This window comes from Cavia porcellus, unplaced genomic scaffold, assembly GCF_034190915.1.
Source record: "Cavia porcellus strain 051 isolate PalLab524CR breed Dunkin Hartley unplaced genomic scaffold, mCavPor4.1 scaffold_17, whole genome shotgun sequence".
In the NCBI taxonomy this organism is placed as follows: Eukaryota; Metazoa; Chordata; class Mammalia; order Rodentia; family Caviidae; genus Cavia; species Cavia porcellus.
This window is the reverse complement of record NW_026947500.1, coordinates 70,585,750-70,613,178: the sequence shown is the minus strand read 5'-3', so window position 1 is coordinate 70,613,178 and position 27,429 is coordinate 70,585,750. Positions and strand designations below refer to the sequence as shown.

Sequence of the window (27,429 nt, the reverse complement as noted above, 5' to 3'; positions counted from 1 at the left end):
CTGAGAGCCCCCAAATCGAAGCCCCACGCTGCAGGACCTCCCTCACTCCCACCCCCGCCCCAGGCCTACATCCAGATCACCTACGTGGAGCCGCACTTCGACGCGTACGAGCTCAAGGACCGCGTGACCTACTTCGACCGCAACTACGGCCTGCGCACCTTCCTCTTCTGCACGCCCTTCACGCCCGACGGCCGCGCGCACGGCGAGCTGCACGAGCAGCACAAGCGCAAGACGCTGCTGAGCACGGAGCACGCCTTCCCCTACATCAAGACCCGCATCCGCGTGTGCCACCGCGAGGAGGTGGGCGGGCACCAGCCCCGGGCCCAGGCTGCACCCTAACCGGGCCCTGCCGCAGCCCGAGCGCCGCCTCTGCAGCAGGCCGGCACCGAGCAGGCTGAGCAGGAGGTGGCCAGCCAGCCCTGGCTACCTGCTGAGACCTCACACACACACACAGACCCCCCAGGGCTGTCCCTTGCCACCCTCCTGGGCCCCTCTCCTACTCCCACTTGGGGCACAGTGTCCTCGGGCTGGCTGGCCGGGACACCGCACCTTCCCTCTCCTGTGCAGACGGTGCTGACCCCGGTAGAAGTGGCCATCGAGGACATGCAGAAGAAGACACGGGAGCTGGCGTTCGCCACGGAGCAGGACCCGCCCGACTGCAAGATGCTGCAGATGGTGCTGCAGGGCTCGGTGGGGCCCACTGTCAACCAGGTTCGGCCGGCCGGTAGGGCTCAAGGGCCACCCCAGGGACCTCGGGGTGCCGCGCGCCCGTCCTCACGGCCCCTCCCCCACAGGGGCCTTTGGAGGTGGCCCAGGTGTTCCTGGCAGACATCCCAGAGGACCCCAAGCTCTTCCGGCATCACAACAAGCTTCGGCTCTGCTTCAAGGACTTCTGCAAGAAGTAGGCCGCCCCCCCCCGCCCGACCTCCCCCCCAGGGCCACGCCCTCAATCGGGGGGGGGGGGCACCCCTCCCACTGCACGCCCTGCCCTGCACCTGCCCCTGAGTGTCCCTGGTCGCCCGGCTCCTAGGTGTGAGGACGCCCTGCGCAAGAACAAGGCGCTGGTCGGGCCGGACCAGAAGGAGTACCACCGCGAGCTGGAGCGCCACTACGGCCGCCTGCGCGAGGCCCTGCAGCCCCTGCTCACCCAGCGCCTGCCGCAGCTGCTGGCCCCCGCAGCCCCTGGCCTCAGGTGGCCGCCCCGGCCCCCAGCCCGCGGAGCACAACGGGAACCAGGCCAAGGCGTCGTCTTTCTTTTGAGACAGGGTCTCCCTGTGTAATCCAGGCCTGCCTTGAACTCCATCCTCCTGCCTCAGCCTCCTGAGCGCAGGGAGGACAGGCAGGAGCCACCACGGCCAGCCTGCAGGGAATTTTGAGATAACCTGGGAATCCCACAACCAGATTAGGACAGACCCAGAGGGGGTGGGAGAGGTCCTAGGACCCCCAGAGGAGGGAGCAGGCCCCTCGCTCTGGCGGGCCCCGGGTCATGCTGAGTCCCCTCCCTCCCCCAGGAACTCTCTGAACAGAGCAAGCTTCCGCAAGGCAGAGCTCTGAGCCCAAGGCGACCAAAGCTACACCAGGGACCAGCACCTGGGCTGGGCTGTGCCCTGCTGAGAGGCACTCCTGCAACTGCTGTGGCTGCGGGTGACCGTCATCCTGGGGGCGGGCCCTCGGTGTGCACTGATACCTCCTCCCTGTCTTAATTTAAAACGGTTTTATATACGGCCTGTGTGAAGCATGTAGTCCATTTGCGCTGCACGCACAAGTCGTCTTCCCACGTCCACTCACACACGGGAACCTCCCAGAGGAGCTAAAGACCCAGGCGTGGTGGCTCACACCTGTCATCCCAGCCCTCGGGAGGCTGAGGCAGGAGGATCACCATGAGTTCAAGGCCAGCCTGAACTATATAGTGAGACCCTGTCTCCAAATCCAGTAACTTCCTGGGTACTGAGGACAGTTTAGTGCCAACAGACAGACACACATCCCTGCCTGCTGTGGCTGACATCCTAGTGGGGAAGGTGACATAAATAATTCATATATATCATCTGGGAATATTACTAATATTTATTAAGTGCCTGCTCCGTGCTTGGCCTGTACTAAGTGGCTTCCAGAAAGTTCTATGCAGATGTAGGCCACTCCCTGAATTAGAGGTGTAGCTCAGTGACAGAATGCACCCCAAGTTTGGTGTCTAGCAGTCCCCCCCCAAAAAAATGTGAGACACCTAGTTTTGTGGGTTTTTTGAAACAGGGTTGTGTTGTGTACTTTGGGCTGGCCTTAAACTCCCCATGTAGTCCAGGCTGGCTTTGAACATGCAGCAATCCTCCTGCCTCAGCCTCCCCAGTGCTGGGCTGGTAGGTGAGTGCCACCACACCCAGCTGAAACCACCAGATTATGGGCTTTTGTCCCTGAGGACCTCCATCAGACCCCTGCTCAGGTTAAGGGATCTTCTCTGTTCCTCTATCAGGTACACGACATGAATGAATAGCCTCATTCAGCAGATGGGGAAACTGAGGCATAGCGCAGTAAAAGACTGACCTAAGTAGGACTGGGGTCCAAGTCTACCTGGCTTTTGTGGCCCAGGCCCCTGCAGCCGCCCATGCAGCCTTGCGCAGAAACAGCCCCCTTCCCTCCCCGCAGCGGTCACGCCACCGTGTACCAGGCCGGCGCTGGGCAGCTTCCAGCCCTGGCCGCGGTGGGGGGAGGGGAGGGGTGACCTCCCGCCGCCGTCAGCCTCGCGCCCTCCCAGCGCTGGACCCCAGCCAGCCCCGCCTATCGCTCGGCCACGCCCATCGCTCGGCCACGCCCCGCGTCCCCGCCCCCGGCGGGCTCGCCGCGGAGGACGGGGTGGGGGCCATCGGCGGGGATCCCGCCCCTGGGACCCGAGGAGGGGACAGCGGGGAGGACAGAACTAGGACGAACCAACTCAGGCGTGCACACACCCACCTGCCGCCCAGGTGACCGCGTGTGCAGCCCTCCTCTGGGTTTCCCCGCCCCTACTTCGCTCGTGAACCCCAGGGCCCGTGCGCCCGAGCCTGGGGCGTGGCCTTGGTGGGCGTGTTCTTCTGGGGGCGTGGCCAGCGGGCCGGGGCGTGGCCAGCGGGCCGGGGCGTGGCCAGCGGGCCGGGGCGTGGCCAGCGGGCCGGGGCGTGGCCAGCGGGCCGGGCGGTCGGGCGGCGGCGAGCGGAGGACGCCCGGGCGGCGGGACACGGACGGCGGCTGGAGCGCGCCAGGCGAGTGGGACCCGGGGCTGGGTCGGGCTCAGGCCGGTTCGCGGTTCTGGTGTGGTCGTCACCCTTCCCCCTTCCCACCCTGGGCGGGACCTCGCGGGTGTCCGGGGACCGCTCCCGGCAGCTCCACACTCGGTGCCCAACTTGGGGGGCTCGGAGCGCCGCGGTCCCTGCGCCCCTGCGGGGCTCCCGTTCTGGCCCGGCCCCGGCCCCCTCCCGCCCCTCATGGCCCGTCCCCCGCTGCCCTGTCCCCAGCCCCCAGCGGCGGGGAGGCGTCCGGGCCTTGCCTGGCTGCCGGGGCGCCGGGGGGAGCCGCAGCTGTTTGCCATTAGCGGGGACCCCGCGGGCCCCGCCTTCTCCCTGCACGGGCGGGGTCCCGGGGGCAGGAGCAGGGCAAGGAAACCAGCGGAAATGGCCGGGCTCTGGAGAGCCGCTTTGGGGAGACCCTGCGCCCTTGCCTTGAACTCCTCTACCTGTCCTGCCCTCGCTGTGTGTTCTAGGGAACCTATAGCAAAAGAGGGGTCTCTGCCGCCACCCACACTTTCCCTTCACCCCGCTGCATGGAGGGTGGTCTGTGACTGATGACCCCCCCCAAGCCTCAGTCTTCGGGTCTGAGAAATGGGTAAGGGGTGGGGACGGAGCTTGGGCTCAAAACCAGGCACAGCGGTTTCCACACCGTCTGCTTGACCCCAGGCAGGTCATTGAACTTGTGTCAATTTGGAATCCCTATTTGTAAACCAACCTTACAGGTTGTCACAATTAAAACGTTTTTGTTGTTGTTGTTTTGGTATGGGATTGATCTCAGCACCTCACAATTGCCAGGCGGGAACTTATACCGCTGAGCTAAATCCGCAGCCTGACAATTAAAACCTTGCCTGGATTTGGTGACATGTGCCTGTAATCCCTATACTTGGGGAGGCTGAGGCAGGAGGACGGTAAGTTTGAATACAGCCTGAGTAAGTCCCTGACTCAACAGATAAAAGAGGATAAAGGGGCAGAGGCTGTGGCTCAGTGGTACAAGAGTCCTGGGTTCAGTTCCCAGCACTGGCAAAAACAAAGTCAGCCCTGGTGTTGTTATTATCATTATTATTACTAGTATCATTATCACAGTTGTGAACATCGTCCCACCTCCACTGCGGGGTCTTCCCCTCCCGCTGCCTTTGGACCCCTCCTCTTGGCTCCCCAGAAAAACATTTTGAATCAATTTCCTGTTGCCCAGGGCACCCTGCAGATGGAAAAGCAAATTTCCCACCATCGGTGACCTGGTGACTGTGTTCCAGGTGGTGACAGCCAGTGAAGCAAAGACAGAGACGTGAAGAGACAGGGAGGGAGACGTGGAGAGAGACGCAGCGGGACAGAGACAGAGACAGAGACGCGGAGCCGCACAGAGAAGGACAGAGTGTGGAGAGGCGACCAGAGAGAGACCAAGCCAGCCGGAGGAGACGAGGGACGGAGACCCTCAGTGCCCCAGCCCCAGCCTTCATGCCCGCCTGGGCCTCGCCTGGCCATCCTCCCAGGTACCGCTGCCCAGGACTCCCAGGCCGGACAGGTCCCTCCAGCAGAGTCTGCCAGCCGTCAGGAGGGACCGGCTGAGCTCAGCCGGGCGTCAGGGGCCAAAGTGCCCTGGCCTGTCTCCAAGGCTGGAGGCGCCCTCAGTGAGAGGCCCTGATTGTCCCTCTCCCCTGGCACCTCTGGGCACCCCGCTTACTTCCTCCCTCCCCCCAGGACTTCCCGGGCCTCCGCCCCAGCCCTGTATCCCTGCTGCGCCCTCCAGCTCCGACACATCCTGGGGGGGCAGGAAGTTCTGTATAGCGGGCAGCGAAACTGTTTATTTTTAGAGAAAATTGTTTCCATAAAGGGGAAAGGCTTGCCACCTCCCCCACTTTCCCTAGCCCCCCCATCATGGGGCCTGGCCTGACCAGCTGTCTCACTTTGGGGGTGCTTAGGGGTCCCTGCCCTCCACCCCCCATACCGTCTCCTCCTTTTGTCCCTCTGTGTGTCTGTCCTTCCTGGACCCTTGCAGAAAGTGTCCGGTGAGCAGCCCTGCCCCTCCCCAGCCGGCCCCATCTTACCCTGTGGCCAGCTTCGGCCGGCTGTGGGGGGGTCCCGGAAGGAGGGGGCCTTCGGGCTTGGGGCCCCCAGCCGGGGCCATGTGGAGGCAGGGCTGCGGGAACAGCTGGAGGCTGTCCAGCAGCTGGACAGATGTGCACACAGGCAGGGAGCCTTGGTTTCTTTGTTCCAGGCCTCTGGGCCGACCAGGCTGGGTGTGCACCGAAGGCGGGCCCCCCTCTCCCCGCAATGCCCCGTAGACGCAGCCTGACCCTGTCCCCTCACCCCTGTCCCCAGCTCAGCCTCAGCCGGTGCTTCCCGCAGTGTGACCCGCAGGCCCCAGGCGACTCCTGCGGACCCAGGAGAGGATGGCCCAGGTGCTGCACGCCCCGGCTCCGTTCCCAGGTCAGGGGTCTGAGCGGGAGGCAGCGTCCCACCCCGTAGGTGTGAGGGAGGAGGTGGCCCGACCCCGAGATGCGCCGGAGACAGGACCCTGGTCTGGGGACCCTCGGTCCCGGGGAGGAGACAGCTCTGCCTCGGAGACCTGAGGCGAGGCGGGGAGCAGTCTTGCCAGAGGGGCTTAGAGACAGCAGAAAGCACCCAGGCCTGGGGGACTCGGGAGGGGACACGGCCAGTACTGAGGGTCCACGGAGGGAGGGGGCCGGGTAGTGGAGACAGCTGTCCCTGGCTGTTCCTGGGGCCCCTCTGCACCCTGAAAAGGGAGACAACAGTATCTAGAAGCCCTGGTCTTTCTCCACCAACCCAGGGACCCCCGGCCCCACCTCGCCACCCCCCTTTCCGGCCAAGGAGCCTGACCCCCCGTACTCCGTGGAGACACCCTACGGCTACCGCCTGGACCTGGACTTCCTCAAATACGTGGATGACATCGAGAAGGGCCACACACTGCGGCGGGTGGCCATGCAGCGCCGTCCCCGCCTGGGCTCGCTGCCCCGCGGCCCGGGCTCCTGGTGGACGTCCACAGAGTCGCTGTGCTCCAACGCGAGCGGGGACAGCCGCCACTCTGCATACTCCTACTGTGGCCGGGGCTTCTATCCGCAGTACGGCACCCTGGAGACGCGCAGCGCCAGCGGCTTCAACCCTCGTGTGGAGCGGACGCTGCTGGACGCCCGGCGCCGCCTGGAGGACCAGGCGGCTGCGCCCTCGGGCCTGGGCTCCCTGACCCCCAGCGCCGCGGGCTCCACCAGCTCCTTGGTGGGCGTGGGGCTGCCACCCCCGGTGACGCCACGCGGCTCAGGACTGTCCACACCGGTGCCTCCCAGCGCCGGGCACCTGGCGCACGTGCGGGAGCAGATGGCAGGCGCCCTGCGGAAGCTGCGGCAGCTGGAGGAGCAGGTGAAGCTGATCCCCGTGCTCCAGGTGAAGCTGTCGGTGCTCCAGGAGGAGAAGAGGCAGCTCGCCGTGCAGCTCAAGAGCCAGAAGTTCCTGGGCCACCCCACTGGCGCCCGGGCCCGCGGCGAGCTCTGCCTTGACCTCCCCGAACCCGCAGAAGACCCCGCAGCACTCGACACCCGCAGCGTGGGCACCTGGGTTCGAGAACGGGACCTGGGCTTGCCTGATGGGGAGGCAGCCCTGGCCGCCAAGGTCGCTGTGCTGGAGACTCAGCTCAAGAAAGCGCTGCAGGACCTGCAGGTGGCCCAGGCCCGGCAGGCCGAGCCCCAGCCCCAGGCCTGGCCACCACCGGACACCCCGGTCCGTGTGGACACCGTCCGAGTGGTGGAGGGGCCGCGGGAGGTGGAGGTGGCGGCCAGCACCACCACCGGGGCGCCCGCCCAGCGAGCGCAGAGCCTGGAGCCCTATGGGGCAGGCCTGCGGGCCCTGGTGACACCTGGGGACCCCGAGAGCCCCGCAGTGTTCTGCAGCCACGAGGTGGTGGAGACCATGTGCCCGGTGCCTGCTGCGCCCACCGGCAATGTCCACGTCGTGAAGAAAATCAGCATCACGGAGCGGAGCTGCGAGGCTGCCCCTGGTGAGCGGCCGTGGGCGGCGAGGGGGGCGTGGGTGGCATCTCTCTGCTTATCATGGCTTAGCCTGGACCCTGGGACACCCAGGTCCAGCCCCAGCCCTGGCCTCCCACCAGCCGGACCACTGCACCTCTGTGTCTTCATCTGTGTAACTGGGAGCCGGGCGCAGTAGTGCACAGCTGTCATCCCAGCACTTGGGAGGCTGAGGCAGGAGAATTGCCATGAGTTGACCTGGAAGTGGAAGGAACCTTATCTCAGAAGCAGTGGGAAGGAAATGAGTTGTTTATATAATTAAGCGACAGCTTCAGGCAAGGCTGCATCCAGGTGGTCAGATACCATCAGGAATCTGTCACTTCACAGTTTGCTGCTGTCTGCCCGGGAGGTTTTTCTCTCTCAGGCAGGTAGAGAAAGGAGGTCCTGTTGTTCCAGGACTCTGTCCTGGCAGCTCAGTGCAAGGTGAGCCCCTTCGTTCAGACAGCACCAGTAAAAATCCCCAGGATGGCTGCACATGGTGGCACAATCCCAGCACTTGGGAAGATCACCCCAGAGTTGAAGGACAGCCCGCATGCACCCCGTAGGGAGACCCTGTCTCAGAAAACAACAGGAAAACCCCCAGGGGGCCCTTATTCGGGTCCCTCACTGCTAGGATCTTGGAGCCCCAGCCGAGGAAGGGTGCCCCTGGAGGAAGTGATGAATCCTTCTGCCCGGAAAGAGGGTGCTGGGCGTGCAGAGAGCCAGCTGCCCGCCACCGCGGCTCCGGGCCCAGGGAGAAGCGCAGCGTGACTCATCCTCATGAGGACAGCTGTTTGTTCTGGAGCCCTGGCCCGGCAGCCTGAGCGCTGCCCTAGGGCTTGGCCCAAGGAGGGCCAGAGGAGACGGGACACATGCCAGCCGGGCTCCCCGTTCCAATTCAACTTCCTCCTGTCAGACCCGGGTGAGGACATCACCTCGCCGCTGCCCCTCCCCGTGCTGCTTGTCCCCCTAGAACCTGTAGGAATCCTGTGTACAGGAAGTACTCAGTCCACGCTTCTGCTCAGAGGCTGAGGCAGGAGGATCCCTGTGAGTTCCAGGGCCTGCGGGACACACAGTGAGTTCAAGGCTGGCCTGAGCCACGTAGTGAGACCCTCGTCTGGAGAGAAGACGGGGCCCAGTGTCCCACTGCAGTGAAGCCCCAGGTGGAGACCCTGCCCTCTGTTCCTGTGGAATCCACACACCCACCCTACAGCTCTGGCCTGCAGCGGGAGGCCCTGCCCACCTGCCTCCGGGCAGTGTGGAATCTTGTACCACAGCTCGCTCCCTCACACTGCACCCAGCGCCCGTCTGTGGGTTGCCTGGGTGGGGCTGGAGTGGCTTTGCTCATTTCCATCCCATCCCGTTCCCCACGTTCAGCATTTATGGAGCGCCTACTGTATGCTTGGACTTTGTTATCTTTGTCCAGTGCTGGGCGATGCTGCCCAAGTGCCCTACCTCTGAGCTGCACCCTGACCCTTTTGATTTTTGAATTCTGAGCTAGCATTGCTCAGTCTGGGCTCAAACATGCAGTCCTCCTGCCTCGGCCTGCCGTGTGTGAGATTACAGCTGTGTGGTCCCAGGCCTGGCTTCCCGTTCGTTTAGTGTGTGATTTAACAGTACACGTTTCTCACAGCCACCCACAGAGCTGACGGGAATTGTCGGCAGTATTGTTTACCATTATTTTAAAGGGGCTTTTTTTTTTCTCGTCTTTTATGATTTTCTTTTTCAGTGGGGGGAATCGAACTCAGGGCCTTGTGTTTGCCAGGCAGGCAGCATGTCGCTGAGCTACACCCCAACCAGGCCTTGTATATTTTAGGCACATGTTCTACCACTGAGCTACAGATCCCACACTATCTGGGATTTAAGAGTACGTAAGAGACTTAACAAAAACAAGAAAGTTGGAGCCAGGCATGGTGGTGCACACCTGTAATGGCAACACAGGGGAGGCTGAGGCAGGAGGATGCCAAGTGCCAGCCCACCCTGGCCTACTGAGAGAGAGAGGCTCGGGTGGTAGCTGGGGTGAGGACAAAGACTCTGGGTTCAGTCACCAGAAAAGAAAAAGGAAGGAGGGGTGTAAACACTACCCCGGACATAGTTCAGCAGCCCCTGCCACACCGCCCCGCGGGCCCCACCACCAGCCCCAGCCTGCCCCGTTCCTTTGTTCGTCTTTATGCTTTTCGTTTGGACCGGGGCGCTCTGTGGGGCTCACTCTGCCCTGAACTCCCTCCCGGCCCCACGCGATCCTCCTGCCTCAGCCTCCAAACAGCTGAACCGCACCCCACACCCCGGTTGGAGCTTTCTGGCCCTGGAATGTCTTCCCTGGCCTCCGCCTTCCCAAGCTGCTTTAGATGTTTGGTGTCCTTGAAAAATATGCCCTGTGCGTTTAATTTCCTTACATGGTGTTATGTTTCAGAAAAACAAACCTCTTTCTGGTTCTTATTCCCTCCCTCACCCTGTTGTTTTGTGGTGCTGGGTGGAACCTCGGGCTCAGCACTGCCTAGGGAAGCTGCCCTGAACCCCATCCCTCATTTGTTCCGCGCACAGTGGTTTTTATTTGTTTATTTGGAGACTGAGTCTCGCTATGCAGTCCAGGCTGACCTTGAACTTCCTGTGTAGTCCCGGCTGCTCTCGAATTTGTGGTGACCCTCCTGCCTCAGCCTCCCGAGTGCTGGGATCACAGGCGTGTGTGTGGCCTGCTGATTTTATTTGCCCAGCCCTAGTACCGAGTAGTAAGTCTTTATTGTTTTAATTTGCATTTCCCTTGCTTGTGGTGGGACTGGCCGCCTCCTTGTGTCCTTAATCAGACTCCTCTGTGAGATTTCTTTGTGTGTATTTTTCTGCGAGCAGTGTCCAGCCTTCTCAGCATGTGCCTCACTGGGATTGGCAGCCTGTGCTCTCTAAGCTGGCCTGCTGCCTGTTTTGTGTATGGCCTGGGCTGAGCATGCTTTGCCCTGGTTTCTTTTTCTAATTTCTTGCTGTGTAGCCCAGGCCAGCCTCAAACTCGAGGTGACCCTCCTGCCTCAGCCTCCCGAGTGTCGGGACCTTGCCTGGCACTGACGGGCTTCTCTCCTTACACACGCATCTGTGAGCCTTTCCTGTCAAGGGCCAGGTGAGAATATTTCTGGCTATGTGGGCCATCAGATGTCCGAAGGAACTTTGGATTCTGCTATTTTAAGGCCAGAGAGCAAGGCCTTATGTAAATGGGTGGCTTGTGCCAATCAATTTGAATTTTTTCTCAAACCACAAAACACGGCTCTGTTCAAGTTTCTCAGTTACTTTTTATGTGTTGTTGCAGTGCTGGGTGGGGGTGGAAGCCGGGTTCTGTGCCTGCCCAGGGGCGCTCACCACTGAGCTGCCCGCCCGCCCGCCCCCTTCACCAGGCAGAGCAGTACACACTGCAGGACCCTTGTCAGCATTCCCGGGGCCCACTGCCCTCACAGGACACCGTTATAGATCAGCTCTGTGAGGTTATTTGGTTTTTTTTTTCCCAAATTAAAAAAAGAGAAAATCAAAGAGAAATCTCTGTTTTGGATATAGTTAAAACCATCTCATTTTTCGTTTGTGATGTGTAGTTTGAGGATTATTTTTATTTTTAGAGACTGGGTCTTGCTAAGTTGAGTTGCCCTGACTGACCAAAATTGTGATCTTTCTGCCTCAGCTCCCTGAGTAGTTGGCGTTTTGGGTTGTTTGGTTAGTTGGTTTTTGTTTGTTCATAGGTAGGGGGACAGAATTTTGTTTTGTAACCCAGGCTGGCCTCAAACTCTTGGCAATGCTCCTACTTCTAAGTAGGTGGGATTACAAGCGTACCCAGCCTTTAAAAATTTAGCTAAGTGTGGTGGCTCAGCCTGTCATCCCAGCACTCGGGAGGCTGAGGCAGGAGGATTGTTGCGAGTTCGAGACCAGCCTGGGCTACACAGTGAGCTCAAGGCCAGCCTGAACCACATAGAGGGACCCTGCCTCAAAAGGACAAAAAAAGAAAAGAAAAGGTTAAATGGTGAGCTTCCTGTGTGTTCTAACACACACATAAAGGCCACCCGTGTTGGTCTCAGGCCAAAGGTAATGTGCTGGTCACAGAGCCCAGGAAGCCCTCACCCCGGCAGGCCAGAACAGGGAGTCAGCGGCCACTTGCCAGCCCACCTGGCTGCCCACAGCCACCTGTGGCTTTGTGTCACCCTCCCACTGCCCACTGGGACTGAAGACCAACAAGTCTGTTTGTTTTCCTGAGACTGAATTTCTGTACATAGCCCGGGCCGAGCTCGGACTCCTGGCCACCCTCCTGCCTCAGCCTCCTGTGCTTAGGACCACAGGCGTAGACCCACACCAGGCGAGACCCACGCACCCTTCCATCCTTTTCACGGCTGTGCAGTGACCACTTCAAGCTCACGGCGTCACTCAGATTCAGCCGGGAGCCCTCACCCAGGCAGCAGACGGACAGGGTGGGGCGGCGGCAGACACTTGGCCACCAGTGCGTCCCAGAGCAGGGCGAGGCCGCCGGGGCTGGGTCAAGAGCCCGGCTGGAACTCGATTTGTGAGTGGAGAGCAGGCAGGAGAGGCAGTGGCCTGATTTATTTTGTGTTTGTGTTTTCTGCAGTGCTGGGGCTGGAATCGGGGGCCCTGTGCGTGCTGGGTGAGTGCTCACCTCTGAGGTACAGCCTCAGACGGCACGTCTGAAATCACTTCTGTTTTGTATCAGTCTTAATAAATTGCCCAGCTGGGCCCGAAATTTGGGATCCTCCTGCCTCAGCCTCCCGAGTGCCGGGATGACAGGCACGAGCCACCGTGCCCGGCTCAGCCCTCTAATAACTTCTGAGCGTCAGTTTTCTCCTCCGTAATAACCGGACACCTCAGAGACTGGGGAGATTTGACCCGTGGTCTCCGCTCTTGGTAACGTCACTTGGTTGTCACATGTGTGACACTTCATTTTCTGGGTTCCTTCAGGCCCGACACGGGCACCGGCAGAGTCATCCTCCTCCTCCTCCTCGTCCCTGCCAGCGTCTGCACCCGAGAATGCAGGCCGGGTGGCCACTGCTGACCCAGATGACAGAGAGCCCCCCGGGGAGGTGGCTCCGATGTCCCAGGAGGCCGGGGGAGCAGGTGAGCAGCCACAGCCACCGAGGGGCCCAGAGGCGGGGCGCCCAGCAGGGCGTGGCCTCAGGGACCCTCCTGTCACTGCTCCCCTCCAGGCGGGCCCCAGGCTGGAGTGCGCTCCATCATGAAGAGGAGGCAGGAAGCCGCAGAGCCGTCAGTCCACAGGGGGAACCTGCAGTTTGTGGGGGTCAACGGCGGGTGAGGAGCCCCCAGCGCCCCAGTTGTGTGTCCCTCGGGTCCTGCAAGCCCAAGAAAGGCGGAACCCATCACCCTGTTCTGCATCTTTCATTTTGGTTAATTCAGTGAATCAGACCCCACTGAGAGCCAGGCCTGGGCTCATGCCTGCCATCCCAACACTTGGAAGGCTGAGGCAGGAGGATCTCTGCAAGTTGGAGGCCAGCCTGGGCTACATAGTGAGTTCAAGGCTGGTTGGAACTACTTACTGAGATCCTGTCTCAAAAGATAAAAATAGACTGGGGATGTAGCTCAGTTCGAAGGCCCTGGGTTCAATCCCCAGTACTCAAAAAACATTTTAAAAACAAAACAAAACAGGATCCTATGAGAGGGGGGACGTAGGTCTGAGTTAGGAGGTACTGTGCATAAGGGACAGGGGTAGCAGGAGGCCCTGAGCACCCCGCACTTCCCCCCAGCACCCTCCTGCCTCAGCCTCCTGAGTGCTGGGATCACAGGGACCGACCGGCAGCTCCTGCTTGTTGAGCACTAACTGCCCCTGGCGCCCTAGACACGTCTGCAGCCCCCGTGGTCCACGTTGCTGTCATCCTCAGCTCATAGGGACACTGAGGCCCAGGAAGGGCAGGCCCACGGTGCCCCTGTCCCCACCCTGCCACGTCCCCGCCTCTGTCCTCCCCAGGTACGAGTCGTCCTCTGAAGGCTCCAGCACAGCTGAGAACTTCTCAGACAACGACAGCACGGAGAACGAGGCCCCCGAGCCGGAAGAGAGGGCTCCGAGCCCAGCCGCAGCCCCGCAGCGCAGACCCTCAGGGACAGCGGCATCAGTGACGCGGCCCGGCCAGCCAGGGTGCCCGCTGTCTGGGGAGGCCCAGCGTGTGGCCACGGCCGAGGGGGCAGCGGGCACCAACTCGGAGGATGAGATCCGGTCAGTTTCCCGGGTGGGAGACATTCAGACACAGCCACGGCCAGGTGTACCGCTGCCTGCCGTCCCACGTCGTCCAGTCCTGCACACCCTAGTCTGAACTAATGCAAGATCTGACCATCCGCTGCCGGCCGTTTGGAATAAAACAGCCTGTGTGGCCATCCTGTTAATCTTTGCGCTCCCTGAGTCTGTGCCTTGGGGTTAGGGTGTCTGTGGCGCTCCTGAGGGTGGGGTCACATGAGCAGCAGGGGAGCGCAGTGAGCCCTCTCGAGCACCCCAACTGGGTGCAAGGAACAGGGGACTTAGAGGCTGCTGCTGAGATAAACTCGGCTGGGCAGAGTGGCGGACGCCCATGATTTTAGCCGCTGGGGAGGCTGAGGCAGGAGGACTCCCCTGAGTTCACGGCCAACCTGAGTGCATGGCGAGACCCTGTCTTGAAAGACAAGGGTAAAAAAGGGGAAAACAACAAAAATAAAATCATAACTAGGACGGGCGTGTAGTTCAGTGTGAGCACATGGCCAGCCCCGTGAGCCCCCGCTTGGGTCCCCGACACCAAATGACCACCTTTCCCTTGCGCTCCCCGCAGGATGGAGCTGAGCCCCGACCTCATCTCTGCCTGCCTGGCGTTGGAGAAATACCTGGGCAACGCCAACGCGCTCACCGAGCGGGAGCTGGTAGGCCAGGCCTCCCCACCCCGACACTGCCTCACCCCGGGACTGCAGACCGGGGGGGCCCAGCCACGCGCTGGCCTGACCGAAGCCCTTTTCATGGGTCTCACTAAACTCCCAAGAGCCCTGGGCTGGGCTGCAGTGTGAGGTCCTCCTGCCTCAGCCTCCTCAGCCAGCCAGCGTCGGGTCTGCCACGCTACCCTGCAGGGCCTTCACGGGGTGGGGTGTCCAGGAAGGCCGTGGCGCCCCTCACGCGCTCTCCTGCACCCCCCAGAAAGTGGCCCACACCACGGTGCTGCAGGAGTGGCTGCGTCTGGCCTGCCGCAGCGACGCCCACCCCGAGCTCGTACGGCGCCACCTGGTCACCTTCCGGGCCATGTCGGGGCGGCTGCTGGACTACGTGGTCAACATCGCGGACGGCAACGGCAACACCGCCCTGCACTACTCGGTGTCCCACGCCAATTTCCCCGTGGTGCGGCAGCTGCTGGACAGCGGTGAGCCCCGAGAGGCCGCGGCCTTCAGGGTCCAGGGGTGGCGGGCAGGGTGGCTCTCGCCGAGGGGACTCCGGCCGGTCTGTTCGGCCCTGAGCCGGGCCTGCGATGGGTGGCCTCCTCCTGCTCAGCCCCCATCTGCACGCCCAGCCCAGCCCCTGCTCTTTCTCCTAAACCTGGACGCCCCTGTGCCCGGCCCCCCAAGTCTGGAGGATGAGCAGGGTGGCCGTGCAGCCCCCGGGAGGAGTGGGCTCCCCTCTGAGGCCGGGGAGCAGGTCGGGCCCAGGGCCCAGGTGCTCACAGCCCGGCCGGGGCTCACGTGCACTCGGCCCCACGCAGGCGTCTGCCAGGTGGACAGGCAGAACCGCGCCGGCTACAGCCCGCTCATGCTCACGGCCCTGGCCACCCTCAAGACCCAGGACGACATCGAGACCGTCACTCAGCTCTTCCGGCTCGGAGACGTCAACGCCAGAGCCAGCCAGGTAGGCGGCCCGTGGCCACCCCAGCCGGGCACGGCGCTTGCCCTGTACGGAATCCCAGCCCTCCCCCAGCCCCCTCGCTCCATCCTGCTGCGTAGGCAGGGAAACTGAGGCTCAGACAGGCAGTGTCATCACCTCATCAAAATCAAGGCTATGGGCCGGGCGTGGTGATGCCCATCTGTGATCTCAGCACTTGGGAGGCTGAGGCAGGAGGATCGCTGTGCATTCAAGGCCAGCCTGGGCTACACAGTGAGACCCTGTTTCAAACACACAAACGAGAAGTGGGATTCGAACCCGGGAACTTGGTTCACAGCACTCAATGCTGTGGACTCAGACGTAGAAGATGAAGTGTGGTCTCTCTCTGAGGCCCACATGCTGGACACCGGAAGGGGCTCCACAGTGCCCTGCCTTGGACTCCCCGCTCCCATACGGTACCAGGTGCAGGCCCGGGGCCTTCGCCCTGAGCTCCAGCCCCAGCCCTAAGATACGAAATCGGCCCGACTGAGCTTGGACTTGAATCCTCCTGCCTCAGCCTCCCAAGTAACAGCTCCTTTCTTCTCCTTCCTTTCTTTTCCCGCTGCTGGGAGGGAAGCGGGCTTCTCCAGTGTAGGTCGGTCCTTACCTGAGCAGCAGCCCCAGCCCAGGCTGTCAGGTGGACCTTTATCTCCCCGCGCACCTCAGGCTGGTCTCCGATTCACGTCCTCCTGCCTCAGCCTCCCAGGGAGGGAATTCCAGGGTGCACCCCCACACCCTGTCCCAAGCGTCATTTTGTACTTACGAACTTAAAACATTTTTAAAACATTTTCCTGCCCTCCTGCTTGGCTCTTTGCTGAGGTGAAAGGGACAACATGGGGCATTTGGTGGCACTTAGGCAGCCGTAATGTCCTCTAACCACCAAAGAACACTTTCATCTCCCCTGAAACTTCTGCCCTGTGAACTCACTTATTTAGGGAGGGAGTATGGTGATCACCTTTCTCTTTTAATTGTTTGAGACAGGGTCTCTCTGTGTAGCTCAGGCCGGCCTTGAACTCACAGCGATCCTCCTGCCTCAGCCTCCGGAGGATGATAGTCATGTACCATCACACCTGGCTTGTGTCAGGTAGTAAAGTCACCTAAGAATGGGTTAAAATGTACAGGAGGGCCAGGCTTGGTGGCGCACTCCTGTAATCCCTGTACTCAGGAGGCTGAGGCAGGAGGGTCACAAATTCAAGGCAAGCCTGGGCAATTTAGAGATTTAGTTCTGGTTCAGAAAATATTAAAAAGCGGGGTCATCATACCCGGCACCAGTGTGGGCTCTCACTGTGTTGCTTCCCTGCCTAGGCTGGGCAGACTGCCCTGATGCTGGCTGTCAGCCACGGCCGGGTGGACGTGGTCAAAGCACTGCTGGCCTGTGAGGCGGATGTCAACGTCCAGGACGATGACGGCTCCACAGCCCTCATGTGCGCCTGCGAGCACGGCCACAAGGACATCGCGGGGCTGTTGCTGGCAGTGCCCAGCTGTGACATCTCTCTTGCTGACCGCGTGAGTCCCTTGTCCACCCCCAGCTCCCAGGAGGGCGGGACCCGGCCGGGGCTCACACCTAGCAACGGCTCCTTTGCAGGACGGGAGCACCGCGCTCATGGTGGCGCTGGACGCCGGGCAGAGTGAGGTCGCGTCCATGCTGTATTCGCGCATGAACATCCAGTGCTCGGTGAGCCGGCCGGGGCCGGGGCGCGGAGCTGGGCCGTGCGGGGCAGCGTGGGGGGCGTCACTGGCTTCATAGCCCAGCTGGCCTCAGACCCGAGACCACCCTGCTTCAGCCTCCTGAGAGCCGGGATTACAGTGCACCCCGCTGCACCCCACTATCGCCTTTATTCACCGCCTGGGGGAAAGGACCCCGGCCAAGCAGGACCCCCCTCTCCTTTCAGTTCGCCCCGATGTCAGATGAGAGTCCTGTGTCGTCCTCCGCTGAAGAGTAACCCGGAGCCGGCAGGGTCCCCAGGGCCGCGGCCGGAGCGCAGCGTCCTGGTCCTGGTCCTGGTCCTCTCCCAGCCCCTCTGCTGCTCCGCAAGCCCTGACGTCATCTCTGCTTCCCCGGGGAGCTCGATGCTGGGGTGTCTTTTCCCAGGACCCCGGCTCCTGGCCGCGGCTCCCAGACCAAGCTGAGTTCCTGCCTGCAGCGCCGGTGACTCCGGTGACGCGGGCGGGAAGGATCGGGCGGCAGCCGTGGGCAGGAGCGCAGGAGGCCACGTCTGGCTCCCGCCGCAGGGTGTGATCTGCTTTGCGTCCGCGTGAGTCGCATCTCCAGTGCCCGGTACATGATAGTGTTTTCTTCACTCCCCACACACCCCACACAGCTTCCTGGGGACCGACGTCTCTCTGTGGTCCTTTTACAAAACACTGTGACGTCCGTCACCCAGGGCAGAAACCTCCATCCTTCCTCTGGTTTTGGTTTTGTCTTTTTGGTTTTATTTGGGTTTTTTGTTTGTTTGGTCTTTCTGAGACAGGGTCTCGCTATGCAGTTCAGGCTGGCTTTGGGCTCACTTTGTAGCCCAGGCTGGTCTTGAATTTGCAGCAATCCTCCTGCCTCAGCCTCCCGAGTGCTGGGATTATAGGAGTGCGTCACCACACCCGGATTGGTTTTGGTTTTTTGAGCCACGGTCTCACGGTGCAGTTCAGGCTGGCCTGAATTTTCTGAGTAGCCCAGGCTGACCCCGAACTTTCAGAGATCCTCCTGCCTCAGCCTCCCGTGTGCTGGGATGACAGGTGTGCCCCACCACGCCCAGCCGTCTTGTGTCTTCTGTCACCATGACCGCCAGCATCAAATTCTGCAAGCTGGGGCAGGCGGTGGGGGCTCCGGGTCCTGCCACCAATATCTCAGTAGCTCTGGGACTTGGATGTCACCAATTCACAAGGAGAAATGACTCAGAAATCCGTCTTCTCTCCTCAGAGGTCCTGGCAAATGTTGATTTCCTAGAAAATCCTTCCATCCCAGAGACCAGAGAAAAGCATCCAGTTCTCAGAGTGGCTGCAGCCTCCAGGCTCGGGAACCCCAGTCACCCCAGTCACCCCAGTCACAGGGCTGTCTGTCCTCCTAGGCTCCAGAATCTCTCGCCTCGGAGGAATAAAATAAACCGGGCTCTGTGCGCCCTGGCAGGGCACCGGGCGAGCCCATGTGCGGACAATTAAAAGCTGGCAGCCAGGGGCTCCCGGCCCAGACTTAAAGACACAGGGCTTTTGCGGAAACCAAACCGGGGCCAGCTGGGTTTTTTCTTTCTCTGTTTCTGGCTGTCTCTTTCTGTCTTTGTCTGTCTGTCTGTCTCCTTTTCTTTCTCTTTCTTTCTTCCTGTTGGAGATGGGCTTGCCAGAGAGACACACACCATATTCTTCTCGGCTGTGTTTTTGTCTCCAAATCTTGACACGGTTTGCTTTCCTGTTCCTGTTCATAGTAAGGAAGCAAAAAAGCAGAGTGTTCCCAGCCTCCTGCTGTGCCTCGTGATAGGGGAGAAGTTTCCTTCCAAGCTTGTCCTGCCCGTGTCACACTCCTAGCTGGTCCTGCCGGACTGTGAAGGCAACCTTGGCAAAACAGTTATACCCGGGGGTCACAGCCCAGTGAATAAAGCAGAGCCCGGGCTTGTGTCCTGCTAGTCTGCCTGGCTGGATGTAGTCTGCCTTTTTCTTTAATTCTGTCTTTCAACTCAAGGAAACCCTCCTGCACCAGCCTCCTAAGTACTACAATTACAACTTTTTTCTAATTAAAGGAATATACCAAAGAGAAAAAGACTTGGAGGCCTAAGAGAACAATCAGGATGGATGGATAGAATGTGTGTGTGTGTGTGTGCCCAAGAATTAGGAAACAGTTCCCAAGAGGCCGAGGCAGGAGGATCTCCAGGGGTCTGAAGCCATCTGGGCTATAGAGTATGTCCCTGTCTCAGAAAACAAACCCAGCTGGGCATCGCTGCTGGTATGTGATGGGAGAGTGCAACTTAGAAAAGTGGTACAAGAGCTACGTTCTTTCAGGTCTAACCCTGAAGCCAGCAAGAGCATTGAGTTTAAGCTCCTGGAAGCAGCTCTAGCTCAGGAGTCCGTGCCCCCTGTCTGCCATTCCTGCTCTCTCCACATCTACAGAGACCCACAGGGGCCAAACTTCTGTGCCCTCTGCTCTCCACACCTACGGGGACCCACAGGAGCCAAAGTTCTGTGCCCTCTGCTCTCTCCACACCTACGGGGACCCACAGGGGCCAAACTTCCGTGCCCTCGCTCCCCTCCCCACACCCACAAGCTTCCATGGCACCTTACAACCACGGTACATCCGTAGACAGTATTACACATACACTAAGTATTCTCTTTTTGTAATCTCTTCTAGAAGTAAAAGAAGTTAATAAAGCCGCAGATAATGCCGGCGCTTCTCGGTGTGTGTGGTCTTTTGTCCTCGCACTGTTGCTCTTTGTATTAGCAGAGCTGAGGGTGGGGGCCAGACCCTCGCCGCCAGTGGGACAGTCATCAAGGTTTTCTAAACTACATCTCGCGTTGGACTGGGGTGTAGCAAAGTGCCAAGGATTGTTTTGAAAAACGGGCTGATTTTGAGAGATGCTCAAAGCTACACAAAAACTGCAAGAATATTACAATAAAATACCAGAGCTGGGCATGGGTCATCCCAGCACTCAGGAGGCTGAAGCAGGAGGATCTCAGGGAGCTGGAGGCCAGCCTGAATTACAAAGGAGACCTTGTCTCAGAAGAAAAGAAGCAACAACAATAAGCCTGCCTGACAAGTAATGTGCGAGCAATACAGACCGCCCAAGTGAATGCCCCGAGTTCCACTTGGCAAAAATAGCCTTTTGTAGACCTACTTTGCCAGAACTTTAGAGTATATTTGCTCTTTTTGTTTGTGATTTTTTTTTTTTTTTTGCAGTACTAGGGATTGAACTCACGACCTTGCACTTGCCAGGCAGGCACTTATGCCGCTGAGCTAAATCTCCAGCCCATGTTTGTGTTTTGAGACAGGGTCTCATTATACAGTCAGACTGGCTTTGAAACCACTGTGTAGCTCAGGCTGGCCTCGAGCTCACAGCAGTCCTCCTGCCTCAGCCTCCCAGAGTGCTGGGATGACAGGCCTGTGCCAACACACCTGGCTTTTTGCATTATTTTAGTTTTGTTTTTCTCAGTCCGTGTTTTTGGTGGGAAGTCAGCTGGCCACCCAGGACCCAGTTCGCTGATTGATCCAAGCCCCCCCCCCCCCAGATCCCTGTGTTGTTTCCTGGCTGCACAGCTGGGAGAGAGGCTGTGGGCCATTGGCGAAGCGCTGGAGGCCGCCGTTGTTGAGGCCGAGGAACGGCTGCTAAGAGGAAGGGCCTTGGCTCTCATCAGCTTCCCAGGGGCTCCAGAGCCAAGAAGAGGCCTTTAGGAAATACAGCATACTTTCTCATAAAGCAATTGCCAGGGCTGTTTGGTCATCTTTATTTTCTTGTTCAGTTCATGCTAAAATCAAACCCATCTCCCCTCATAACCACCTCTTTTTTTGTTTGTTTCGGTTTTTTTGAGACTGGGTCTTGCTATGTTATAGCCCAGGCTGGGCCTCAGATTCACAGCGATCCTCCTGCCTCAGTCTCCCCAGGGCTGGGATTACCAGCCTGTGCCAGCACACCTGGCTATGATTTTTTTTTTTTTTTGAGCCGGTCTGGCTGTGTAGTTCAGGGTGACCTTGAACTCACTCTAGCTCTGCGTGGCCTCAGATTTGCATCTGTCCCCTGCTGCTCCCTTGAGATACACATCACACTGTTCTGGCTGCCACTTTCAAAGCAGCTCTGGGAGTCCTCTTTAGTGTCTTTCCAAATTTTGATTAAAAATACAGTGAACACGCTGCTGAGTGCCAGCCAACAGAACAGCAAGACTCGGGTCATCGCAGAGAGCCCTCATCCTCTTCACTGCCAGACCCGCTGCCCTGTGAGCTCTGGCTCTTCTCCAGACCAAAGTGACCCTGACAGGAAGATGTCTGCAGTCAGTTCGGGAGGCTGAGGCAGGAGGGTCTTCATGAGTTGGAGACCACCTGGGCCACATAGTAAGACAAAATGAACAAAAAATTTAAAACTGATTTAAAAACCGGAACAAGAAAGTAAAGACATTCAGAAAGAGCACGTCCAGTGCTGAGGTGCCAAGACAGATGGTGTCGGTGAATGTGACACGGATTAATGGCTTTGTCTCTTCTATTGCACTGAAGTTTTTAAGAGTTAAACATTCACCGGCTTCTTATCCCACTTCAGATTTTTGTGGCAAAATACACATTACCACAAAGTTCCCGTCTCCGTGATTTATTACTTCTTTTTTCCTCCGTGCAGGGCTCTCAACCCCGCGCCAGCCGGGGCTCCACCCCCACCCCACCCGGCTGCTTTTCAGGGGCAATCTTGGGGCGGCGCCCGCTCCATCGGGCTGCCTGGGCCAGAAGTCTTCACCCTCAAAACCGAAACTGTCCCCGCCATGCCCAAATCCGGCCTTCCAGCCCAGGCCGTTCCTCTTTCTGTTTCTAGGAACCTGCCCAGGCCTCAGGGCCTTAGCACGGAGCTACACCCCACAGCCCTCGCCCAGCCCGGTCTCCCGTGGGCAGTTCTCCTGCCTCAGCCTCCCCAGTGCTGGTATGCACCCACATACCCAAATTCTATCTTTGTTTTTTAAATTTGCAACTGTTGATTTTCCCCACAGCATGTTACGGTGCCCACATACAGGTCAGTGTGTGGAAAGAACAGTACAAACCACTGCTCCATTTCGTTGGCCCCAAAGATCTATTTAGCCTGCGCTCCTGGGGCAGAGGACGTTGGAGATACTCAACAAAAGGGAAGAGGACTCAGCTGGGTGGTGTGCTGGCGCAGGCCTGCAATCCCGGCGCTCAGGAAGCTGAGGCAGGAGGGTCACCATGTGGAGGCCAGCCTGGGGAGTAGGGAGACCCTGTCTCCAAACAAAAACAGAGAGGAAAAAAGCGGAGGGGTCAAAGAGATGAAGGGAGGGATGAGAAAGGACAGAGAAAGGTGATGAAAAAAAGAATTAAGGCCGCTATATCTGCGACCGCAGCTCCACCCGAGCCATGTGACCGCGGCGTTCCAGGAACATGTCCTAATAAGACATAAAAATTTAAAAAAATAAAGAAATACTGATAAGAGCAGATTTTTCCGGAGCAGCTGAAACCACTTTATCTCCCCCTGGACGCTGCACAACGACCTTTGGGTCCAGCCCGCCCTCCCCAGCAATTCGCTCTCTGGGTTTCGGGGGTGGGTGGTTTGTGTTGGGCCGTCGCCATCGAGTGCCTGTGAAGTGCACGTCGCGCTGCTGTTTTGGAAGGGAGGTGGGCGGCCTTTCTCAACAGGGGCATGGATGCCTGCCAGTCTCTAGTTGCACAATTCTGGGGCTTATCTTCTGGGCTACAAACCCCGCTGATAAGTGAGCTATCTTTAGCCGCAGGGCTGAGAAAAAAAGGTTAAGAGCCCCCCCCACACACACACACAAGGTCAAAGGTAGGCTGCACAGGCAGAAGCGCCGTGAGCTCGCAGCGACCCTCCTGCCTCAGCCTCCTGGTGCCAGGAATCACAGGCATGCGCCACTACGCCTGAGTTCCGCGTGTGTTTGAATTGATGCCCATATAATGCTTAACTGAATACCAGGCACCATTCTCATTTGAGCTGCACGCCAATCCTGAGCTCCGCACTATTCTGGTTCTGTTCTGGCGAGACAGAGCTGTGAAGCAACCGACCCAAAGTAACACAGGAAATAGTGAAGCAGCGATTGAAATCCAACCTGTCTGGCTGCAGATTTCACTTTGCTAATCGGATTTACTTATGTGTGCTGTGTGTATGCCATGTAGAACGACAGCTCCATAAGAAGCAGTAGCCTGCATCGCCTCTAAAACTCCAACCTGCCCGAACGCCAAACAGGACCCAGGGAAAAATAAACAGCACCCAATTCCTTCGCTCAGCAGCTCTCCAAGTTGCGCAGGCGCATCAGACAGGCCTCGGACCCTCCCCTCTCTTCTCTAATTGGTCATCACTAATGACTGACGGATGACTGACGCAGGCGCATCAGGCTAGACTCCACAACCTCCGCCCTGAGACACACCCCCTCTCTCAGTGATGATTGGCCATATCCAATGTCTGACGGACATAGCAGCCAATGAAACTGAGGTTTTCTGGGCAGGGGCGGGCCTCACGGAGAGACAAATTTGCGCGGGTTTGGTGCTGGCGTAGTCATGGCGGCTTTCCGCGACATTGAGGAGGTGAGCCAGGGGCTGCTGAGTCTGCTGGGGACCAACCATGCCCAGGCACAGCAGCGACGCCTCCTGGGACGCCACGAGCAGATCCTGGAGCGGCTGCTGGAGATTCAGGATGGCGCCGAGCAGCAGCTGCGAGGTGAGGGTCCGAGCGAAGGCGCAGGGCCACCTCACTTTGGGTTTAGAGGTATTTGTAGGAGTCCGACCCCCTGATGAGTTGAACTGGAGCTCAGGAATCAGGGCCAGCACGGATGGATTGTGAGAATGGAGCATCAGGCGACCCAACGGACAGAATCGCCGGGCGTGGTGGCGCGCGCCTGTCATCCCAGCACCAGGCGGCTGAGGCAGGAGGATCCCCGCGAGTTCGGGGCTGGCCTGAGCTCGATTCATAGCAAGCTCCTGGCTCAAAAAACCAAAACCAAACAAAAACGAGCAAACCCTGGAGCGAGCGAAGGGATGCAAGGCTGTGATGGGGACTTAAGAAACTGGCGTGAGGATTAGGGCCGCACTTAGGTAGAGAATAGGCATAAACAGCATTTCATTGGCTCCATACACTGAAGGGGAAACTCACCGAAAGGGAACCGGGAGGACGCTGATGAATGTCTTTCCTGCGTGGTGCGCGCTTCCCGAGGATTGCAAGGCCCTCAGTCCATCCCCAGACTGGGAGAAGAAAGAGACGGAAATAATAGTAATTACTCATTATTATCCTGGCGGTGGACGTGGAACCCAGAGCCGCATACGTGCTGGGCATGTGCTGTGCTACTGAGCCGCCTCCGCAGATTTTTGCTTCAGATTCTGAGACAGGCGCTCACTAAGCTGCCCCGGTTGGCCTCACACCTGTGACCCTCCTGCTTCAGCCTCCCGAGTTCAGGGATGACAGGCGTCTGCCATCACATGTGGCTTTTTATTTTTTATTTCGAGACAGGGACTCACTAGGTAGCTCAACGGGCCTCGAACTCGCGATCTCTTGCCTCAGCCTCCTGAGTAGCTGGGTTACAGCTGTGCGCTGCTGTACTCGGCCTACCCAGGGGATCTTTTTTGGCTTTTTTCCATTTTACCGGTACCGGGAATCGAACTCACGACTGCCTGCTTGCCAGGCAGGTGCTTATGCCGCTGAGCTAAATCCCCAGCCCCAACCCGGGGGATCTTGAAGGCTGGGTTCAGGTGTGCCTGGGAAGGAAATCGGGGCCATGCCACGGAGGACAGGAAGACGCAGGCCTGGGAATGTCAACACGGGGGTCTTTGCAGACTTAAGCAGAGCGAAAGAGGCAGGGTCGGCTGATGATTGTGAAGGGGCAGCCAGTGTGGTAGGCTGAAGCAGGACGACCCTTGAGGCACTGGGGGCCAGGACACTGTTGGAGCAGGGGCACAACTTACATTGGCTGAGAACACTGCTTGTCAGGGCGGAGAGCAGAACAGATGGGCGGGTTAGTGACAAACAAACATGAGCGGGGTGGGGCTGGGGCACAGAGGGTCCCCATGAGGAGGGGCGGCGTGCAGAGGTGGCTGCCCAGTGCTGCAGGTTGGAGGGTGGACTGGATGTGGAAACAGACCCCGAAGCCTCCTGCTGTCACTTTCACCTGTCCTAGGTCAGTCCGGGGGCCTCCTGACCCTCAGGGTTTGTGTCTTGTCATTGAGCTGCACCCCCCCCCCCAGCCTTTTAAATTCTATTCTGAGACGAGTCTCACTGAGTCCCCCAGGCTGGGCTCGAATTAGAGACCCTCCTGCCTCGGCCTCACAGGTGCTGGGATTCCAGGCGCACGGCTCCGTGGCCTGTGCCCTGTGCCTGTTACCAGTTAAATGTGTTGAAAGGCGTGTTGACAACCCCTGGCGCAGCCAGCAGGCTGGATTAGGGACACTGGTTGGTGTTGGGCACGCGGCTGCAGGCGATGACTCTGGTGTTGCTAGGAGACGGGGCTGGTGACTCCCCTCTCCTCTGGGGGGCGGGTGGACCCGAGGGAGCCTCCTCTTTCTCGCTGCTGCAGAGACGCTGGCCGAGGAGGAGAAGGTGGCCCAGAGCCTTCTGGATGCCAAGGAGCGCGTGTGCCAGGGCGGTGCTGAGCTGCAGCGGCTGGAAGCCGAGCTCCAGAAGGCAGGGGAGGAGGACGCCATCCTGCAGGCCAGGCTGCAATATCCTTCCGGGCAGCGCGGGGGTGCGCTCGGGAGGCCGAGGCAGGAGGGTCACCGTGAGTGAGTCTCAAACAACACAAGAAAGGACAGGCAGAGGCCCTGCACCTGGCACCCGTGGGGTGCTGGGCACCTCCTTCCCAAGCCGCGGTCCTTAACACCCAGCACCCAGCTCAGCGGGGAGCTGCAGGACCTCAGGGAGCTGGAGGCCGAGCTCGACCGTCAGGAGAGGGAGGTGGACGAGGACACCACGGTCACCATCCCTTCCGCCGTGTGCGTTCCCTGAGCGCGTGCGTGCGAGCGGGCGGTGCGGGGGTCGGGGCCAGGAGCCCTTGTCCCCCTCACGGTCCTGACCCCGTGCAGGTACGTGGCTCAGCTTTACCGCAGGATTAGTAAAATAGAGTGGGACTACCAGTCCGAGCCCGGGACCATCTGCGGCAGTATCCTTTGGTGGAGCAACCACAGGCGAGGGGCGGGCGGGGGGCGGGCGGGTGGCGCACACGTGTCATCCCAGCACAGGAGGCTGAGGCAGGAGGGTCACTGCGAGTCCAAGGCCAGCCTGGGCTGCACAGTGAGCTCAAGGCCGGCCTGCACTGCACAGGAGACCCTGCCTCAAAGAAAACAAAACCAAACTAGAAAACCTAACTTTCTCGGGTTGGCCTCAAAGCTGCTATCTTCCTGCCTCAGTCTCCTGAGTAGCTGGGAATACAAAAATGACCTAAAGAGTTTACATTAAAAAAAACAAACATAAGTCTTGGCTGGTGGCCGAGCCACAGAGCATGATTCTAGCAAGCACCAGGCTGTGGTTTCAATCGCCAGCACCAAAACTAAACAGATAAGCCAGAAGCGATGGCGCTCGCCTGTCATCCCAGCGCTCTGGGAGGCCGAGGCGGGAGGATCCATGCGCAGCTGAGCGGCTTAGTGACTGACCCTGGCTCCCAAAAGTAAAGGGCTGGGGACGGGAAGGGGCACGCGCCGTTTTCCTTGCCTCTGTGCCCCAGTCCACCACGGCCCCAGCGTGGCCCAGCCCATCCACCTGGACAGCGCCCAGCTCTCCAAGCAGTTCATCAGCGACTACCTCTGGAGCCTGGTGGACACCGAGTGGTAGCCGGGGGCAGCAGGGACCGTCCCGTCCAGCGGCGGGAGGCGGCTGTGGAGGGCAGCAAGTGGCCGGTGGTGGGATCAGGTGTGACCCGTACGCACTGAGCGTGGCGGGAGGCTGAGGCAGGAGGATCGCGGCGAGGGTGAGGACAGCCAGCGCCACTTACAAGACCCGGTCTCGAAAGGCAGGGGAAAGCTAGTAATAAAATTGTTTGTACGTAACGGGCTGGTTGCCGCCTCCTCCTCCCGCTGTGGCCTCAGGGCCGCCCCACACAGCTGTAGGGAGCCGGCGGACCCGTGCCAGGGGCTTTCCGGTATCTCTGCCCTTGGCTTACACGCGACTCTGAAGTATCAGGTGGAGGGGCCCTGACCCTCCCTTCCCCTCCCCTCCTCTCCCCTTCCCTCCCCTCTATCCCCTTCCTTCCTTCTTTTTTTCTATCTTTCTGAGATGGGGTCTCACTATGCAGTCCAGGCTGGCCTTGAGCTCATTTTGTAGCCCAGGCCGGTCTCGAACTCACAAAGATCCTCCTGCCTCAGCCTCCCGAGTGCTGGGATTACAGGCATGCACCACTGCAGTTGGCCCCCATCCTGATGACACGGGGCCAGGTGACACTGCTGTGGCCATCCTGGACGCCGTAGGACACTTGAGCGTCCTGGCTTCCGGCCCCAGATGCTGGCAACGCCCCTCCCTGCTGCCCCTGGGTACCTGGGACAGGGCCTCACACCGGGCCTGTGCAGCCTCGGTGGCCTGGAGCTCCTGCCTGTGATGGAGGTGGCGGTGAAGGGTCACCCTGTGTGGTGTGGGCCCTGGCAGTGGACTGGGACCGGGTCCCTGGAGCCTCGAAGACCAACCCCAGAGAG

General features: G+C 59.7%; 4 protein-coding genes across 10 annotated transcripts in view; 3 read left to right on the top strand and 1 right to left on the bottom strand.

Annotated features, from left to right (window-relative positions):
- The window catches only part of Dock6 (dedicator of cytokinesis 6), a 41,274-nt gene extending 39,552 nt beyond the window's left edge, over positions 1-1,722 (top strand). For 6 of the 7 annotated variants that reach the window (XM_063228660.1, XM_063228669.1, XM_063228664.1 and 3 more), the window contains 5 exons: positions 64-300; positions 568-711; positions 795-901; positions 1,031-1,192; positions 1,512-1,722. In XM_063228660.1, coding sequence (XP_063084730.1) covers positions 64-300; positions 568-711; positions 795-901; positions 1,031-1,192; positions 1,512-1,554 — 693 coding nt within the window. In that variant the 3' untranslated portion in view covers positions 1,555-1,722. Of the gene's footprint in view, positions 1-63; positions 301-567; positions 712-794; positions 902-1,030; positions 1,193-1,511 lie in introns of those variants that run through there. The other variant, XR_010040392.1, reaches the window with a different exon arrangement.
- Positions 1,723-2,769: 1,047 nt separating this feature from the next.
- On the bottom strand, positions 2,770-5,379 carry LOC134471155 (basic salivary proline-rich protein 1-like). The gene is made up of 3 exons (XM_063229135.1): positions 5,300-5,379; positions 2,998-3,732; positions 2,770-2,872 (listed from the first exon to the last, which is right to left on the bottom strand). The coding sequence occupies exons 1-3, from the start codon at positions 5,377-5,379 to the stop codon at positions 2,770-2,772; spliced, it is 918 nt and encodes a 305-aa protein (XP_063085205.1).
- On the top strand, positions 4,555-19,494 carry Kank2 (KN motif and ankyrin repeat domains 2). The gene is made up of 12 exons (XM_003461241.4): positions 4,555-4,744; positions 5,574-5,681; positions 6,043-7,263; positions 12,209-12,364; positions 12,454-12,556; positions 13,230-13,475; positions 14,059-14,146; positions 14,415-14,634; positions 14,971-15,113; positions 16,431-16,631; positions 16,711-16,800; positions 17,018-19,494. The coding sequence occupies exons 2-12, from the start codon at positions 5,645-5,647 to the stop codon at positions 17,066-17,068; spliced, it is 2,556 nt and encodes an 851-aa protein (XP_003461289.1). The 5' UTR covers positions 4,555-4,744; positions 5,574-5,644; the 3' UTR covers positions 17,069-19,494.
- Positions 19,495-23,319: 3,825 nt separating this feature from the next.
- On the top strand, positions 23,320-26,790 carry Spc24 (SPC24 component of NDC80 kinetochore complex). The gene is made up of 4 exons (XM_063228699.1): positions 23,320-23,479; positions 25,326-25,467; positions 25,633-25,740; positions 26,469-26,790. Exons 1-4 carry the CDS (start codon positions 23,320-23,322, stop codon positions 26,671-26,673), a joined length of 615 nt encoding a protein of 204 aa, XP_063084769.1. The 3' UTR covers positions 26,674-26,790.
- The last annotated feature ends 639 nt before the right edge of the window (positions 26,791-27,429 follow it).